This window comes from Cherax quadricarinatus, chromosome 7, assembly GCF_038502225.1.
Source record: "Cherax quadricarinatus isolate ZL_2023a chromosome 7, ASM3850222v1, whole genome shotgun sequence".
NCBI lineage: Eukaryota > Metazoa > Arthropoda > Malacostraca > Decapoda > Parastacidae > Cherax > Cherax quadricarinatus.
The window spans coordinates 52,209,574-52,229,520 of NC_091298.1; the positions used below are offsets into that span (position 1 = coordinate 52,209,574).

The window sequence follows — 19,947 nt, forward strand, 5'->3', positions numbered from 1 at the left end:
GAGGATCAAGCAGGACTACAAAGGGACCTGGACAGGCTGGACACCTCGTCCAGCAACTGGCTCCTGGAATTTAGCCCCACCAGACAGTTACTGGCTAGGGAGGCCAAATACTGCAAACCTCACTCAAGGAAAAGGATCTTGGGATAAGTATAATACCGAGCACATCCACCAGATAACTGCTGCAGCATATGGGCGCCCGGCAAACCTAAGAATAGCGTTCTGACACCTTGGTAAGGAATCGTTCAAGACACTGTACACCGTGTACATTAGGCCTATATTGGAGTATGCAGCACCAGTTTGGAACCCACACCTGGTCAAGCACATGAAGAAATTAGAGAAAGTGCAAAGGTTTGTAACAAGACTAGTCCCGGAGCTAAGGGGAATGTACTACAAAGAAAAGTTCAGGGAAATCGACCTGACGACAATGGAGGACAGGAGAGAGAAGGGGACATTGTAACATATGAAATACTACGAGGAATTGACAAGTACCTTCTCGATAATTCTTATATTATCCTGGGGGATAAGATTAAAGGACCACAATAGAAATAAGACAGAGTCCTCGATGACTCGCAGACTTTATTGGGTTATCCTGGGTGGCTAACCCTCCCCGAGTTAAAAATACCAACAAATCTTTAATCATCTTATACTTCGCCCGCCGGCCACTGTGCGGGAAGGACAGTTTTCATCACCTCAATTTAGCCAGCTCCAATTTTCCGCTTTAGCTATTTCTTTAACGGTTTTGTAAATGAAAAGGACACAAGTGCAACTAATGTGACATTTTACTGTGGGAACGTTTCGCTTTCCCGGAGCTTTGTCAAGCCGGAGAGCGAAACATCGCCACAATAAAATGTCACATCGTTGCACTTGTGTCCTTTTTACCTTACATATTATCGGTAATTCTACCAACATATATTTAACGGTTTTATTGTGAAGCCGGTCAGTGCACCCTGGCGAGGTGGCGCTGCTGCACCTTGGTAACTATTACATTGCTCTATTTGGGAACTTCTAGTTTCTGTTTCCTTTTACAAAGATACTCCTGTTTTCTTTTCTCAGGTCCATCTTTGATATATCTGGTTATCCTAGGTAAGTTACACTATATATGATAAATGTACCTGTGTGTACCTGTGCCTAAATTAACTTACATCTGGAAGTTGTTTTTCAAAAGTGACGCTGGTGAGGGGCTCTTGATCTAGGGAATTGGATCTGTGCTCTGGTTCCCTGAATGCTTTCCATCCCTCCCCCCACAGGCGCTGTATAATCCTACGGGTTTAGCGCTCCCAATTATAATAATTGAGGTAAGTACATAGGTTTTTGGTAAGATGAGGTTTTCAGATTTTTAACCCAGGGGTAATTATTATAATAAAAAAGATGCGCTAAACCACAAGGGCTATAACCCAGGGGTAAGGTTAGTCATCCAGGATAACCCAGTCAAGTTATTGCGTCATCCTCGACTCTGGCTTATTTCCATTGTGGTCCTTTAATGTTGCTCCCCAGGATGCTACCCACAACAGTCACATAACACCCAGGTACCTGCTTACTGCTAGGTGAACAAGGACAGCAGGTGTAAGGAAACATGCCTTGTGTTTCCACCCGTGCCGGGGATTGAACCACGCGCACTCATTATGTGAGGCAAGTGCACTGTCAACCAAGCCACGGATGTACAGGTCTCCCTCATCCTGCACATCCCCCTCAAGGGGTACCTTGACGCTGGTGAGGGGCTCTTGATCTAGGGAATTGGATCAGTTCTCCAGTTCCCTGGAGCCTGAATACCTTCCATCCCCCCCCTCCCCACTTGCGCTGTATAATCCTATGGGTTTAGCACTCTCCCATTATTATTATATATCATCCTACACATCACTGTTATAATTATATTATTAATAGTGTACAATATCGACCAAATGAATAAAACACTTCTACAATGCCTGGGTATTTTTATTGTCAGAATGTTTCACCTGATAACAGGCAGATACAACACTAGGGACAGTACAAGTAATTTTGAGATCAAGATTGTCAATGCTTTTTTTACTGTTATGTTCATCTGTAAGTTTATTCAGGTATACACAAATACAGTTACATAGATTATCATACATAGCAGCATATATGTAAACAATCTGGAATAACCCAAAAAGTCAGACAGTGACTTATTTCTATTGGGGTCCTTTGAATGCCTTATTATTATACTATAAAGGAGATAATATCTTATTATTATATTATAAAGGAGATAATATCTTATTATTATATTATAAAGGAGATAATATCTTATTATTATATTATAAAGGAGATAATATCTTATTATACTATAAAGGAGATAATATCTTATTATTATACTATAAAGGAGATATACTAGAAATAAGGTAAAATGGGTTATTTATATTTACATGTGTGTTAACTGAAAAAAAAATCATTCTCCTCCCTTTCTGTTGCTACATTCATCAGACACCTTTTGGCTCTCTTCTTGAACTGGTTTATGATATGACTGGCTTTGACATGTACAGGCAGTCTGTTCCATTCCTTTACTGCTGTACAATGTAAGGTGTTTGAAGCCTGGCCACTGGCTGTGGGTACTACAAAGTTGTGCTCTCTGCCCCAATTACTATGATTGCTTTGGTTCCCAACCTTGACGAAATTGGCAGACTGAAGAAGCCTGCTGTGCAGGTGAAGCATCTCAGCAATAAACATATTCAAGAGATGCACATGTTTTAGTCATCAGTGTTAGGATGCAGTTCCTGGACCCTTAGGAAATTTTTGATGGACTTGAAAGAAACAATAACAGCCCCTTTTGTCAGGAAATACAGCCAGCAGAAACTTGTGGAGTTTACTTATATGCAAAAATCTTTCTCATGTTATAGCTTATGCTGACCACTGTTTTTATGCCAAAATATAGTGTTTTATTTGTTGTGATAGAAACACAGGCTTTATCTCTAGGCTGAATCTAGAGCGCTTGCCTGGTCAAAGGCAGCGGCTAAGTCGAGAGTTTTATTCTCCAATAAACGCTGCCTTATTAATGGTGATTGCAGGCCACTGATAAAAGCATCCCTGATGGACTCTTCACAATACTGAGCAGCTGTCACTGCTTGGAAGTGACAGTCCTTACCTAAAATTTTCAGTGCTTGAAAGTATTCCTCTAAGGATTCATCAATCTGCTGGCGGCGAGTTGCAAGGCGATAGCGTGCAAAGATTTCATTTGTAGGTTTAATATACTGAGACTTGAGGGTTTTGATAGCATCTTCGTAGGTATTACACTCAGAAATAGCCTCGTATATCTTAGGTGACACAAAATTGATGAGCAGACTTAGTTTATCTAGATCTTCTTTAGGAAGGGCTCCCCTTTACAAAGGGGCGTTCCTGCCTTACGAATTTATTAACTTTTTTCACTAAGGTATTTGAGGAGGTAGATCATGGTAATGAATATGATATTGTGTATATGGACTTCAGTAAGGCTTTTGACAGGGTCCCACATCAGAGACTATTGAGGAAAATTAAAGCACATGGAATAGGAGGAGAAATTTTTTCCTGGATAGAGGCATGGTTGACAAATAGGCAGCAGAGAGTTTGCATAAATGGGGAGAAATCAGAGTGGGGAAGTGTCACGAGCGGTGTTCCACAGGGGTCAGTGTTGGGCCCCCTGCTGTTCACAATCTACATAAACGACATAGATGAAGGCATAAAGAGCGACATCGGCAAATTTGCCGATGACACCAAAATAGGCCGTCGAATTCATTCTGACGAGGACATTCAAGCACTCCAGGAAGATTTGAATAGACTGATGCAGTGGTCGGAGAAGTGGCAGATGCAGTTTAATATAGACAAATGCAAAGTTCTAAATGTTGGACAGGACAATAACCATGCCACATATAAACTAAATAATGTAGATCTTAATATTACGGATTGCGAAAAAGATTTAGGAGTTCTGGTTAGCAGTAATCTGAAACCAAGACAACAGTGCATAAGTGTTCGCAATAAAGCTAATAGAATCCTTGGCTTCATATCAAGAAGCATAAATAATAGGAGTCCTCAGGTTGTTCTTCAACTCTATACATCCTTGGTTAGGCCTCATTTAGATTATGCTACACAGTTTTGGTCACCTTATTACAGAATGGATATAAATTCTCTGGAAAATGTACAAAGGAGGATGACAAAGTTGATCCCATGTATCAGAAACCTTCCCTATGAGGATAGACTAAGGGCCCTGAATCTGCACTCTCTAGAAAGACGTAGAATTAGGGGGGATATGATTGAGGTGTATAAATGGAAGACAGGAATAAATAAAGGGGATGTAAATAGTGTGCTGAAAATATCTAGCCTAGACAGGACTCGCAGCAATGGTTTTAAGTTGGAAAAATTCAGATTCAGGAAGGATATAGGAAAGTACTGGTTTGGTAATAGAGTTGTGGATGAGTGGAACAAACTCCCAAGTACCGTTATAGAGGCCAGAACGTTGTGTAGCTTTAAAAATAGGTTGGATAAATACATGAGTGGATGTGGGTGGGTGTGAGTTAGACCTGATAGCTTGTGCTACCAGGTCGGTTGCCGTGTTCCTCCCTTAAGTCAATGTGACCTGACCTGACTAGGTTGGGTGCATTGGCTTAAGCCGGTAGGAGACTTGGACCTGCCTCGTATGGGCCAGTAGGCCTTCTGCAGTGTTCCTTCGTTCTTATGTTCTTATGTTCTTAAGAAGTTTTCGAAAGTCTTAAACCAGTGCTTCCATTCCTGAGCAGCCGTTGATAAGCTGGGGTCACAGTCTAGCCTCTCAGGTTTCAGTAAACGCTCCATGTTGTGATGTAGTCTAGCGCAGGATCACCACCAGGTAGCCCAGGATTCTATGTTCAATAAATTGTTGTGATTAGAAACACAGGCCTTATCTCTAGGCTGAATCTAGAGCTCTTGCCTGGTCAAAGGCAGCGGCTAAGTCGAGAGTTTTATTCTCCAATAAACGCTGCCTTATTATTGGTGGTTGAACATAGAATCTTCATAGTACTTCATGTAATCTGCATCACTGATAAATGGATATAGTAGGAGAGAATCACACACCATGTGTTGCGCCCATGACACACACCAAACTGTTGTTGTTGTTAAGGGCCCCAAGAGGTGGTGCAGTATTATCCTGCTGCTGCTCCCCACAGGACCAGTATCACTACATTATTTTTTCAGGAGTAAGAAGTGTGAACTATTTCTCTGGGATGTACATGCTTCCGAGGTTGGTGGATGCAGTTGATTAGTTTGATATTCTGCTTCAGTTTTTGTTATAACCATTATAATCATGACCTTTATTTAAAATATACATGACCGTTACAGTTAATTGGTTAACAGTATGCTTTTTTACAGATTTAATACAGTTCTGGGATTACAACTTTTCTATGTTACAAGCCCTTGTTATATGTAGCATTTGGGGCAGACTAAATTGTATTTGCCAGCTACTCATTAATATTAGCAGAAGTACAGGTACTTAGAAAAGTATTATAGCATGTAATTTAAGTTGTGTGACAAATCAGAATGAATATTTTCTGTACTTAAAAAGGTGGTTTAGGTTACGATGGGTGGTTTAGATTATGATGGGGAGGTAGCAATTGAGTAAGCTAGGGGTTTAAGATAGTTGACACAGTATGAGAAACCTGCAGTATATTGTTAAAATAGTTGTGGCTAGCTCTTGTTTGATGCTGATTTGACCCCAAATTTTAATGAAGGTCTTCTGTAAAAAATGGTATGCCTAACTTAACCAGTATCCATGCCTAATCTAACCAGCATCCATACCTAACCTAAATTGACCACTTTTATGGATAAAAAGTGGCCAGGTTAGGTTAGGCATTTTTATTATTTAGTTTTTAAGTGCTGTTCAGTTTTCAAATGCTGTGTAAGTTAAATTTTAATGTTTTAAGTTACAATATACATTTACAAAGCAACTTTGTTTATGTAAATTAGATTCACCTATAATAATAGAACTACTGTACAACTATGATAAATTTCTTTAGTGTTAAATAGTCAGTAAGCCAATGAATTAAGTCGGCCCATAATGCCTAGGCATAATAGAGGCTCTCTTTGCATTGCGACCCATTATTGTAAATACATAATCTTAGTGTACTACTTGCAAATAAATAAATAAATTTGAAATTTGAATTTGAATTTGAACTTCTGTTCTGCAGGTGTGTGTGTGTGTGATGGCCGTATCAGATTTATGTACAAAGTTCCCTCTGCTGTGCATATCAGTGTCCTCTGGTCAGCCTCATTCATTCAGTGGCTTCATTAGTATTGGGGTAAGGATGGTTTGATGGTTAACTAATCATGCTTAAACCCAGTTGAATAAGGGTTGTTAAGGCTACATGTCACCTGTTCACAACCAATGAAAACTACTTTAATCCCAAATATGGGCCTGTTAGGAATAAAGTAATATATTCTTTAAATGCATAAATACTGAGACATATAACCCTGAGACATATAGCACTGTTGCTCACAGTGCTTGAATTGTTGACATTTCTTATTACCAACAGAAGAAAGGTTAATTTATACATTTTTTTTTTTTCAACAAGTTGGCCGTCTCCCACCGAGGCAGGGTGACCCAAAAAAGAAAGAAAATCCCCAAAAAGAAAATGCTTTCATCATCATTCAACACTTTCACCACACTCACACATAATCACTGTTTTTGCAGAGGTGCTCAGAATACAACAGTTTAGAAGCATATATGTATAAAGGTACACAACATATCCCTCCAAACTGCCAATATCCCACACCCCTCCTTTAAAGTGCAGGCATTGTACTTCCCATTTCCAGGACTCAAGTCCGACTATATGAAAATAACCGGTTTCCCTGAATCCCTTCACTAAATATTACCCTGCTCACACTCCAACAGATCATCAGGTCCCAAGTACCATTCGTCTCCATTCACTCCTAAACACACTCACGCACGCTTGCTGGAAGTCCAAGCCCCTTGCCCACAAAACCTCCTTTACCCCCTCTCTCCAACCCTTTCGAGGACGACCCCTACCTCAAGAAACCATACCATGGGCGGAGATAGAACCCGCGATCAGAGAGTCTCAAAACTCCAGACCGTCGCGTTAGCCACTGGACCAGTTAGCCACAATAAGATTCATCCAACTAGGTATATTTCTACACCATAGGAAGGTTAGCATAGGCACCACTGTGACCACAAATGCAAGTTTTTACAGACGAATCTCCAGCTAGCGTGGCCGTGACGAACTCTAGCTCAAGTCCCCTCAAAGCCGTTAACATGACTCACGAAATCGTAATGACATGATTGCAAACGAACCATACCACGGGCGGGGATAGAACCCACGATCAGAGAGTCTCAAAACTCCAATTGTGTCACTACGATTTCGTGAGCCAAAACAATAAGAAATATAACAAAACAAAAAATAAAGGAATAAAACAAAACAAAAAATTAAGCAAAAAATACAGAATGAAACTACAAGAAACTGCTGCTGTTGCACCATTTTCTGCATAATATTCACAATCTGTATTACCCTGGATTCAGCATGACATTTATATGTCAGGTTTGTTTGGTAACTGTTTAGGTATCCAGAATGTTACCTTATTTTCCCTGATGTTCTGCACCTAATGCTATACTATTACATTACATGCTGATTTTCAGAAATGTATCCCATGCATTATGAGAATGTTTGTTGTATTTACCCGCCATCTTTCGTGCTGCTGAGATGAAAGAAAAGTCCAACAATTTTTCCTAGATATAAAATTTGTACGAGTGAAATACGTGTACTGTACTACTTTGTATTGTGAATAATTAAGACTTGCAGTTATCCCCCAAAATAATGTTTTGGTGTGATTTTGACAGGACATTGATTATGCAGTGTATCTCAGCACTCCGCACTTCCCATTACTGAAGGGACTGACTCTAAGCACTGATGCTCAGCTATCCTCTATTATCCACACTTGTCAAGCCCAGCTCAGTGAGGTAAATACTGTACAGTACTTTCTTTCCTTATTAACCCTTAAACTGTCCAAACGTAGATCTATGTTCACATGCGTAGTGATCCAAATGTACATCTATGTTTTTTTACGTAAGAAAACATGTAAAATAGAAAGTTCTACGCATGTGAACGTAGCTCTACGTTTGGACAGTTTAAGGGTTAATGCCTGATCCAATTTTTTTTTTTTTATTATTATTATTTTTAAATAGCAGGCTTTAAGTTTGAATGTCACTAGGTTGTGATTTTGAATAACCACAGATAATTTACATGGCTTGAGTAAATAAATAGTTATAATTCAGTATCCACGTTATACAGCCTCTCCTCACTTAATGATGGAGTTCCATTCCTAAGACTATGTTGGTAAACGAATTCGTTGCTAAGTGAGGAGTATACTATAATGGTAGGGGGTTTGTGTCAACCATCTTTGATATTGTTTTAATATCACCTTTGCACCATTTATAACATTTCTTATATTTTTTAAATGTTTATACAACAGTGTACTGTATATTGTAATAAACAGAATAGAGGAAATCAGCTCTAATATACATTATTTAGGTATGCATGCTGGTCAGAGAGCTGGTCTTAAGTCTGAGTCGTCAGTAAATGAGTACGTTGTTAAGTGAGGAGAGACTGTACTACAAATATAATTAGTTTTTCTACATTTTTTTTTTATTATCTTTTTGCATCAGCTGTGTGTACTATGACATTACACACCTCATTTTTTACTTAGGAAGTTTTATTAACCACAATAAATGTTTTTTAACATTGAAAATCTCTCATCTGCATCATGGCCTGATGACTAAATAGGAATATAACTAGCACACTAATGCATCTACTTACAGTATCCCCTTAGAACTCAGTAAGGATATTTTTCCACCTAGTGTTGTCTCCTGGTTCCATTATGCTTGTTCTTCACTGACCAGAGTCCTCTAGCAGCCAGCCCGATGACTGAATCACTAGTTGACAGCCATTGACAAACAACTGGGACACGTAGTAGTCTGCTTGGGTTATTAGACGTTGATGCAGAAATTCATTTTTCATTGCTCATATTCACAATTCAATATAAGCTGTACATATTTCTTTAAAGTTATAATTTTCATAATGTAGTTGTGTGCGAAGTTTGGCACTCCTTTTTATTTTAATTTTACTGATAGGCAAATTAATGGCATGAAAGTAGGAGTGTGTGCTAGAATTTTTTAACCTGTTGATTGTATTCATCAAGTTATTTGTTAAAAAGTGTTTGCCTTTAAAGAAATTTTGAGGTGCTGAATGAAGTTTACTACCATTATGAAAAAAAATATGCTAAATAAGAATTTTTTCCATGAACTTTAATGTACAGTAAGTATAAGTAGAATGTAAGACCAAAAAATAAGATAGATGAAGTGAGGATATGTATGAAGATGAAAAAAAGCATAGAAGAATGTTAAAAAAAATTGATTGGCTATCTAATGTCTCTTAACCCTTTCAGGGTCGACAGGCCCTCTCAGAGACTTGTTCTCAGGGTCGCCCAAATTTAAAAAAAAAAAAATTATTTTTTCTTATGAAAAGACAGAGAATCTTTTCCTGATCATAATGACACCAAAAGTATGAAATTTGATGGAAAACTTATGGAATTATGCTCTCGCGAATTTAGCGGTCTCGACGATATTTACGCCTCGGCGATTTTGACCACTTTGAGCCCAATTTTCAGTCAATTCCACTGTACTAGTCAACAAAAATCATAACTATTTCGCTAGAACTCCATTTTTCCTATCGATTGAGTGCAAGAAATCACCCATTTACCGATTTCAACTATCCAATACAGTGGTTAGAATTTAGCAATTTTGCCAATTTCACACAAATTTCAAAAGATGCCAATTTCCAAATAGGGTCCAGAATAAACAAGGAATACATTCCTGGAACTAAAATGACATTTCCTCTGTTCATTAGTCACGTCCCAATGCCTATCTTACATTCTTTTGCTTTCCTCTTTGAATTTTTATTCTCACAAAAAAATAGAAGATTTAGTTATGCAGACTACTGCATTAGTGCAAAAAATGGTATAAATAATATTGGTGCACTTGTGAAAGAATATTAGACTTACCAGTTGACGTGTATTGGACGCTTAGCATGATTTGTTTACTTTTGAACTTAGGTAAAAATTGAACATTTCTGCTACTTTGAGCTCAATTTCAAGGTACTTTTCATTGTAAAATCAGTCAAAATCATCTCAATTTCTGTAATATGTCTTCCATTCTATATAATGAGACCAAGAAAACTAGAATACAACAATACATACCATATGAATATACAGTGCAAATTCGCTGTTTTAATCCAAAAACACGGTCAAAGTTTTTTTTTTTCTCATTACGCACTGTGTGCTTCAGGATTTTTTTTATACTGTGCACACTGACCACATAGACCCATTCTTTCATATGTAGGCCTACCAGCTTTCTCTTACTGGATCTGAGGGCACTAGAATTTAGGCGTACTAGTATGTCAAAAACTCTGGTGCGTAAGCCATACTAGTACGGCCGAAACCCTGAAAGGGTTAAATTAAATGAAACTTGAGTGCAATAAATGAAAAAATAGAAATGCTGTAGTGTAGTTATATTATGTTAAATGATTTTCTAATAATTTTCAGGTAGAAAAGACATGCAGCACAGTTTTAGAGTATCTCATCAAATTCCAGCATATATGCGTAAGTTGAAAAGTGCATGTCTATTTGTTAATATAAGTACTGCATTTTAGATTGTTCATCGAATTTTGAGTGCTTGGAATACAGCTTTGTATCTGATAAGAACTTGGAAACGTATTTATCTGCTTCCTTTAGTATATTTATAGTATGGTATACCATTCCTCAAGTGCACAATGTCTTGGGTTCAGTTCATTGTCAGGATGGAATAGTGGAAGCTAAAGTTTTTTTAACTCCCTATGACTATGCACCTATCTGTGACTGGAGTCTGAATTTAAATAAATTTGGAATGAAGGTTATTCCCTATGGTGACTGGTATTTTTTTGTATTATTTATACATACTGTATCAGAGCAATGCTTGTGGTAGCTCATCCTTCAGTATTCACTTTGTCTTAAAATATTTTGGTAAAGTTTTCAGTGCTTGTAGCACAGTTTACCTCCTGTATTTCATTCCAGCAGCCTACACTACTATTTGTCAAGAAATATTTTCTTTTACCTCAGAATTTTTCTGTTTACAATTGTGGCCTCATGATCTCCTTTTGAGGGGGTGATGAAAAATCTAGCTTCTCTTGTTACTTTTTATGATTTATGTATTTATTATTGAGTCTCTTCTTTCTCAGTCAACTATAAACTATAAACCCTCCACTCAAACTTCTCACCAACCTTAACAGGACACAAGACACAGATAAATTTTTGATGTACCACGTGTCCAAATCACACTGTGTAAAAACTCGGTGCACATAAAGGGCCCCAAAATTTGTACTTCATTACCAGTAAATACTAAAGTAACCCAGTCTGTACATCAATTTAAGACTCTTCTCAAAAAACACCTACTCACCCTAAACTTAATACCAAATACTCAATATTTAACCTTACCAAAAAATCTCCCAATTACCTAAATCTAAAAACTTCAAAACTAGATGCCCAAAGTTCATACATTACTTATTACTACATTGTAGTATAAATACCTACCCAAAACAAGACTGCCTTACACCCAGTTGTCGCATTCTCATGCTGTAAACTACTATCAACAACTCACAATGTTATATTCCCATAATATAATTTAAATATTTACTATTGATATGTAATATTGATATGAAATATTTACTATTGATACTATTGATATGTAGGTAGTAGGTTGGTAGACAGCAACCACCCAGGGAAGTACTACCGTCCTGCCAGATGACTGTGAAACAGAAACCTGTAACTGTTTTGCATGATGATAGGATTGCTGGTTTCTTTTTCTGTCTCATAAACACGCTAGATAACAGGGATATCTTGCTACTCCTTACACTTTGGTCACACTTCACAGACACGCACATGCATATATATATACATATATCTAGGTTTTTCTCCTTTTTCTAAATAGCTCTTGTTCCTCTTTATTTCTTCTATTGTCCATGGGGAAGTGGAAAAGAATCTTTCCCCCGTAAGCCATGCGTGTCGTATGAGACGACTAAAATGCCGGGAGCAATGGGCTAGTAACCCCTTCTCCTGTAGACATTTACTAAAAAAGAGAAGAAGAAAAACTTTATAAAACTGGGATGCTTAAATGTGGGTGGATGTAGTGCGGATGACAAGAAACAGATGATTGCTGATGTTATGAATGAAAAGAAGTTGGATGTCCTGGCCCTAAGCGAAACAAAGCTGAAGGGGGTAGGGGAGTTTCGGTGGGGGGAAATAAATGGGATTAAATCTGGAGTATCTGAGAGAGTTAGAGCAAAGGAAGGGGTAGCAGTAATATTGAATGATCAGTTATGGAAAGAGAAAAGAGAATATGAATGTGTAAATTCAAGAATTATGTGGATTAAAGTAAAGGTTGGATGCGAGAAGTGGGTCATAATAAGCGTGTATGCACCTGGAGAAGAGAGGAATGCAGAGGAGAGAGAGAGATTTTGGGAGATGTTAAGTGAATGTATAGGAGCCTTTGAACCAAGTGAGAGAGTAATTGTGGTAGGGGACCTGAATGCTAAAGTAGGAGAAACTTTTAGAGAGGGTGTGGTAGGTAAGTTTGGGGTGCCAGGTGTAAATGATAATGGGAGCCCTTTGATTGAACTTTGTATAGAAAGGGGTTTAGTTATAGGTAATACATATTTTAAGAAAAAGAGGATAAATAAGTATACAAGATATGATGTAGGGCAAAATGACAGTAGTTTGTTGGATTATGTATTGGTAGATAAAAGACTGTTGAGTAGACTTCAGGATGTACATGTTTATAGAGGGGCCACAGATATATCAGATCACTTTCTAGTTGTAGCTACACTGAGAGTAAAAGGTAGATGGGATACAAGGAGAATAGAAGCATCAGGGAAGAGAGAGGTGAAGGTTTATAAACTAAAAGAGGAGGCAGTTAGGGTAAGATATAAACAGCTATTGGAGGATAGATGGGCTAATGAGAGCATAGGCAATGGGGTCAAAGAGGTATGGGTTAGGTTTAAAAATGTAGTGTTAGAGTGTTCAGCAGAAGTTTGTGGTTACAGGAAAGTGGGTGCGGGAGGGAAGAGGAGCGATTGGTGGAATGATGATGTGAAGAGAGTAGTAAGGGAGAAAAAGTTAGCATATGAGAAGTTTTTACAAAGTAGAAGTGATGCAAGGAGGGAAGAGTATATGGAGAAAAAGAGAGGGGTTAAGAGAGTGGTGAAGCAATGTAAAAAGAGAGCAAATGAGAGAGTGGGTGAGATGTTATCAACAAATTTTGTTGAAAATAAGAAAAAGTTTTGGAGTGAGATTAACAAGTTAAGAAAGCCTAGAGAACAAATGGATTTGTCAGTTAAAAATAGGAGAGGAGAGTTATTAAATGGAGAGTTAGAGGTATTGGGAAGATGGAGGGAATATTTTGAGGAATTGTTAAATGTTGATGAAGATAGGGAAGCTGTGATTTCGTGTATAGGGCAAGGAGGAACAACATCTTGTAGGAGTGAGGAAGAGCCAGTTGTGAGTGTGGGGGAAGTTCGTGAGGCAGTAGGTAAAATGAAAGGGGGTAAGGCAGCCGGGATTGATGGGATGAAGATAGAATGGTTAAAAGCAGGTGGGGATATAGTTTTGGAGTGGTTGGTGCAATTATTTAATAAATGTATGGAAGAGGGTAAGGTACCTAGGGATTGGCAGAGAGCATGCATAGTTCCTTTGTATAAAGGCAAAGGGGATAAAAGAGAGTGCAAAAATTATAGGGGGATAAGTCTGTTGAGTATACCTGGCAAAGTGTATGGTAGAGTTATTATTGAAAGAATTAAGAGTAAGACGGAGAATAGGATAGCAGATGAACAAGGAGGCTTTAGGAAAGGTAGGGGGTGTGTGGACCAGGTGTTTACAGTGAAACATATAAGTGAACAGTATTTAGATAAGGCTAAAGAGGTCTTTGTGGCATTTATGGATTTGGAAAAGGCGTATGACAGGGTGGATAGGGGGGCAGTGTGGCAGATGTTGCAGGTGTATGGTGTAGGAGGTAGGTTACTGAAAGCAGTGAAGAGTTTTTACGAGGATAGTGAGGCTCAAGTTAGAGTATGTAGGAAAGAGGGAAATTATTTCCCAGTAAAAGTAGGCCTTAGACAGGGATGTGTGATGTCACCGTGGTTGTTTAATATATTTATAGATGGGGTTGTAAGAGAAGTAAATGCGAGGGTCTTGGCAAGAGGCGTGGAGTTAAAAGATAAAGAATCACACATAAAGTGGGAGTTGTCACAGTTGCTCTTTGCTGATGACACTGTGCTCTTGGGAGATTCTGAAGAGAAGTTGCAGAGATTGGTGGATGAATTTGGTAGGGTGTGCAAAAGAAGAAAATTGAAAGTGAATAGAGGAAAGAGTAAGGTTATGAGGATAACAAAAAGATTAGGTGATGAAAGATTGGATATCAGATTGGAGGGAGAGAGTATGGAGGAGGTGAATGTATTCAGATATTTGGGAGTGGACGTGTCAGTGGATGGGTCTATGAAAGATGAGGTGAATCATAGAATTGATGAGGGGAAAAGGGTGAGTGGTGCACTTAGGAGTCTGTGCAGACAAAGAACTTTGTCCTTGGAGGCAAAGAGGGGAATGTATGAGAGTATAGTTTTACCAACGCTCTTATATGGGTGTGAAGCATGGGTGATGAATGTTGCAGCGAGGAGAAGGCTGGAGGCAGTGGAGATGTCATGTCTGAGAGCAATGTGTGGTGTGAATATAATGCAGAGAATTCGTAGTTTGGAAGTTAGGAGGAGGTGCGGGATTACCAAAACTGTTGTCCAGAGGGCTGAGGAAGGGTTGTTGAGGTGGTTCGGACATGTAGAGAGAATGGAGCGAAACAGAATAACTTCAAGAGTGTATCAGTCTGTAGTGGAAGGAAGGCGGGGTAGGGGTCGGCCTAGGAAAGGTTGGAGGGAGGGGGTAAAGGAGGTTTTGTGTGCGAGGGGCTTGGACTTCCAGCAGGCATGCGTGAGCGTGTTTGATAGGAGTGAATGGAGACAAATGGTTTTTAATACTTGACGTGCTGTTGGAGTGTGAGCAAAGTAACATTTATGAAGGGGTTCAGGGAAACCGGCAGGCCGGACTTGAGTCCTGGAGATGGGAAGTACAGTGCCTGCACTCTGAAGGAGGGGTGTTAATGTTGCAGTTTAAAAACTGTAGTGTAAAGCACCCTTCTGGCAAGACAGTGATGGAGTGAATGATGGTGAAAGTTTTTCTTTTTCGGGCCACCCTGCCTTGGTGGGAATCGGCCAGTGTGATAATAAAAAAATAATAATAATAATACAAAACCTACAAAATACTTTCAGCTTGTCCCAATGTAATATCCCCAGATTGTAATTTGAGTAAACTTACTGCCTACTATTAATAAATACAAATGTACAACTCAAACAAACTGTGATTAATTTCTCTAGTATTAAGTAGTCTGTGAGCCATTAAATTTAGTTAGCCCATAATGCCATGGCATGATAGTGGCTCTCTTTGCACTGCAACTCATTATTGTAATGACATAATCTCAGTGTAATCTTGCAAGGAAATAAAATTGTATTGTATTCAAAGTTTCAGTTTATTAGTTCTGGGAGATTTTTTTTTATTTTATTAGGAACCTAACTGAAAATGCCATTCAGTAATGTATACCTATACCTAACTAAACTAAACTTACTTTCACTCAAACTGTGTTACACATATATCATTGCAGTGATTGATAGTGCAATTAACACAAGTCAGTGGGAATGGAAAAATCTACCTGGAAGCAAAACAAAAGGACAATAGGGGGCTGTTTATTTTGAAAAACTGAGGTCTTCAGCAGAGATCTGAAGCTGTGATAAACAGTTTTCTTTTAATTATTTATGTATTGTTGTCTAAAAGTGGGTTTCTGTGATTTTACATTATTTAGTTTTCTTTTGTATAAGAAGGTAGCATAAAGATTTGTTATGTGGACTGTTGTCTCATGTTTTCCCTCTCACATTAATAAGTGCTTTTTTTAGAATTGCCATGTCATGTCTATGTTAATTTCCCAATAACCTTTCACCTGTCTTATTCACTTGTATAGGGGTTGAGTAAACATTAAATTAGTAAATTAAAAATGTAGTAAGCATGAAATAAATGCTGGCATCTGTGTTTCAGTTTTATTACATTTATTTTTTCTTGTAGAGTTCATCTCAGCGAAGAGAGCAGGACGTTGAAGACTTGTCATTGCTACGTAGTTCACACCTGAGATCTCTTCTCTCACATTTAGAGGTTGTTGGGTGGTCTAGAGTCACACAGATTTCACCAGATTTTACGTCGATTTCTCTTGAAGCCAGGTGTGGTGCCTTTTACTGTTATTTATATATGCAGCATTATTTTGAGAAGGATTGAAATATATGTATTGTATTATAGATGAATTTTATGGGTTACCCAAAGTATACCTGGAGAGGGTTTTGGGGGTCAACGCCCCCACGGCTCAGTCTGAGACCAGGCCTTGTGGTGGATCAGGGTCTGATCAACCAGGCTGTTACTGCTGGCAGCACGCAAACTGACATACGAACCACAACCCGGCTGGTCAGATACTGACTTTAGGTGCCTGTCCAGTGCCTTCTTGAAGACAGCCAGGGGTCTATTGGTAATCACCCTTGTGTATGCTGGGAGGCAGTTGAACAGTCTAGGACTGCAGACACTTATTGTGTTGTCTCTCAGTGTACTCATGGCGCTCCTGCTTTTCATTGGGGGAATGTTGCATCTCCTGCTGAGTCTTTTGCTTTCATAGGGAGTGATTTTTGTGTGCAAGTTTAATACTAATCCCTCTAGGATTTTCCAAGTGTATATTATCATGTATCTCTCTCGCCTGCATTCTTCAACCGTTCCCAGTAATTTAGGTGCCTTATCATACTTATGTGTGCTATGAAAGTTCTTCATACACTCTCCAGGTCTACAGTTTTGCCTGCCTTGAAGGGGCAGTTAGTATACAGCAGTATTCCAGCCTAGAGAGAACAAACGATTTGAAGAGAATCATCATGGGCTTGACGTCCCAAGTTCTGAAGGTTCTCATTATCCATCCTATCATTATCCTAGCAGATGTCGTAGATACATTGTTGTGGTCTTTGAAGGAGAGATCCTCTGACATTATCACTCCCAGGTCCTTCACAGTACTTTTTTGCTCTATTGTATGGTTAGAATTTGTTGTATACCCTAATACAGTTTTAATTTCTTCCAGTTTTCCATATCTGAGTAGTTGAAATTTCTCTTCATTGAACTTCATGTTGTTTTGAGTGACCCATTTGAAGATTTGGTTGATGTCCACTTGGAGTCTTGCAATGTCTTGGATGAAGGTCACTGTCATGGCAATTCAGGTGTCATCCACAAAGGAAGACACAGAGCTATGGCTTGCATCCCTGTCTATGTCAGATAGGATAAGGAATGGAATGGGAGCAAGTACTGTGCCTTGTGGAACAGAGCTTTTCACCGTAACTGCCTCAGACTTTACTCTGTTTACTATTACTCTTTGTGTTTTATTTGTCAGGAAGTTATAGATCCATCTACCAACTTTTTCTGTTATTCCTTTATCACGCATTTTGTGCTCTTTTACACCATGGTCACACTTGTCAAAAGCTTTTCCAAAGTCTGTGTATACTATATCTGTATTTTGTTTATCCTCTACAGCATCCAGGACCTTGTCATAGTGGTCCAGTAGCTGGGACAGACAGGAGCGACCTGCTCTAAACCCGTGTTCCATATTTTACCTCTTCATCCCCCACAAACTGGTTTTAATGTATACCAGTATCCCTGGATATTTTGCCCTGTTATGAAATTATGTATTGTTATTGTGTTATTTTGTGAATGGGTTTTATTTGAGGAGGAAAAAGGGCAAGTTGTTTTAGCTTGTGAGTCAGCAGTTAACAGCTACATGTATATGAGTGTGAAACTATTAACTGCATGTTGTAGTCATGAAAAAGTGCTGAACCCATATGGGTCTTGCGACACCTGGAGAATGGGAAGTAATCAGGTTTGATCCAAGGGATTTTATTTTCATAGTGCAAAATGATGTTTTAGAGCCTTCTGTGTTATTTTCTAATAGTACCCTCCTTACCTTCTTTACTGTACCAAGCACTTGACTGCCTTGGTATCCCAACTGGCAGATAGAAGTAATACAGTGGACCCCCGGATAACGATTTTAATCCGTGCAAGAGGGGTAATTGTTATGCGAAATAATCGTTATGTGAATGAATTTTCCCCATAAGAAATAATGGAAATAAAATTAATCCGTGCAAGACACCCAAAAGTATGAAAAAAAAATTTTTTTACCACATGAAATGTTAATTTTAATACACACAAACTGAAAAAGGCATGCACACTTACATGACACTTACTTTTATTGAAGATCTGGTGATGATTGATGGGATGGGAGGAGGGGAGAGAGAGTGTTAGTGTTTAGAAGGGGAATCCCCTTCCATTAGGACTTGAGGTAGCAAGTCCTTTTCTGGGGTTACTTCCCTTCTTCTTTTAATGCCACTAGGGCCAGCTTCAGAGTCACTGGACTTCTTTCGCACAAGATATCTGTCCATAGTGGCCTGTACCTCTCGTTCCTTTATGACTTGCCTAAAGTGTTTCACAACATTGTCAGTGTAATAATCACCAGCACGGCTTGCAATAGCTGTGTGAGGGTGATTTTCATCCATGAAGGTTTGCACTTCAAGCCACTTTGCACAGATTTCCTTAATCTTTGTAGTAGGCAACTTCTTCAATTTCTCTCTCCCCTCCTCTGAACCAGTTTCCCCAGGTCTGGCCTCTTGCTCTTGAAGTTGATCTATCAGCTCATCAGTGGTTAGTTCTTCATTGTCCTCCTCCACCAACTCTTCCACATCCTCCCCACTAACCTCCAACCCCAAGGACTTTCCCAATGCCACAATGGATTCCTCAAGTGGCATAATCATCTCAGGGTTAGCCTCAAACCCTTCAAAATCCCTTTTGTCTACACATTCTGGCCACAGTTTCTTCCAAGCAGAGTTCAAGGTCTTCTTAGTCACTCCCTCCCAAGCCTTACCTATAAGGTTTACACAATTGAGGATATTAAAGTGATCTCTCCAAAACTCTCTTAGAGTCAGTTGAGTTTCTGAGGTCACTACAAAGCACCTTTCAAACAGAGCTTTTGTGTACAGTTTTTTGAAGTTTGCAATAACCTGCTGGTCCATGGGCTGCAGGAGAGGAGTGGTATTAGGAGGCAAAAACTTCACCTTAATGAAGCTCATGTCCCCATAAAGTCGCTCTGCCACGTCTGTAGGATGACCAGGGGCATTGTCTAACACCAGGAGGCACTTAAGTTCTAATTTCTTTTCAGTTAGGTAATCTTTCACATTGGGGGCAAATGCATGGTGTAACCAGTTATAGAAAAAGTACCTAGTGACCCATGCCTTACTGTTTGCCCTCCACAGCACACACAAATTATCCTTGAGGACATTCTTTTGCCTGAACGCTCTGGGAGTTTCAGAGTGATACACTAATAAAGGCTTCACTTTGCAATCACCAGTAGCATTGGCACACATGAGAAGAGTAAGCCTGTCTTTCATAGGCTTATGTCCTGGGAGTGCCTTTTCCTCCTGAGTAATGTAGGTCCTGCTTGGCATTTTCTTCCAGAACAGGCCTGTTTCATCACAATTAAACACTTGTTCAGGTTTCAGTCCTTCACTGTCTATGTACTCCTTGAATTCCTGCACATATTTTTCAGCCGCTTTGTGGTCCGAACTGGCAGCCTCACCATGCCTTATCACACTATGGATGCCACTACGCTTCTTAAATCTCTCAAACCAACCTTTGCTGGCCTTAAATTCACTCACATCATCACTAGTTGCAGGCATTTTTTTAATTAAATCCTCATGCAACTTCCTAGCCTTTTCACATATGATCGCTTGAGAGACG

The 19,947-nt window shown here is 39.0% G+C and overlaps 1 protein-coding gene across 2 annotated transcripts in view; it reads left to right on the forward strand.

Moving 5' to 3' along the window:
* The first annotated feature begins 951 nt into the window (after nt 1–951).
* LOC128689451 (E3 ubiquitin-protein ligase Fancl) overlaps nt 952–19,947 on the forward strand; it is a 28,040-nt gene continuing 9,044 nt past the window's right edge. The window contains exons 1-5 of one of the 2 annotated variants that reach the window (XM_070082445.1): nt 952–974; nt 6,141–6,251; nt 7,805–7,924; nt 10,564–10,620; nt 16,207–16,358. In XM_070082445.1, coding sequence (XP_069938546.1) covers nt 6,156–6,251; nt 7,805–7,924; nt 10,564–10,620; nt 16,207–16,358 — 425 coding nt within the window. In that variant the 5' untranslated portion in view covers nt 952–974; nt 6,141–6,155. Of the gene's footprint in view, nt 975–4,913; nt 5,198–6,140; nt 6,252–7,804; nt 7,925–10,563; nt 10,621–16,206; nt 16,359–19,947 lie in introns of those variants that run through there. The other variant, XM_070082444.1, reaches the window with a different exon arrangement.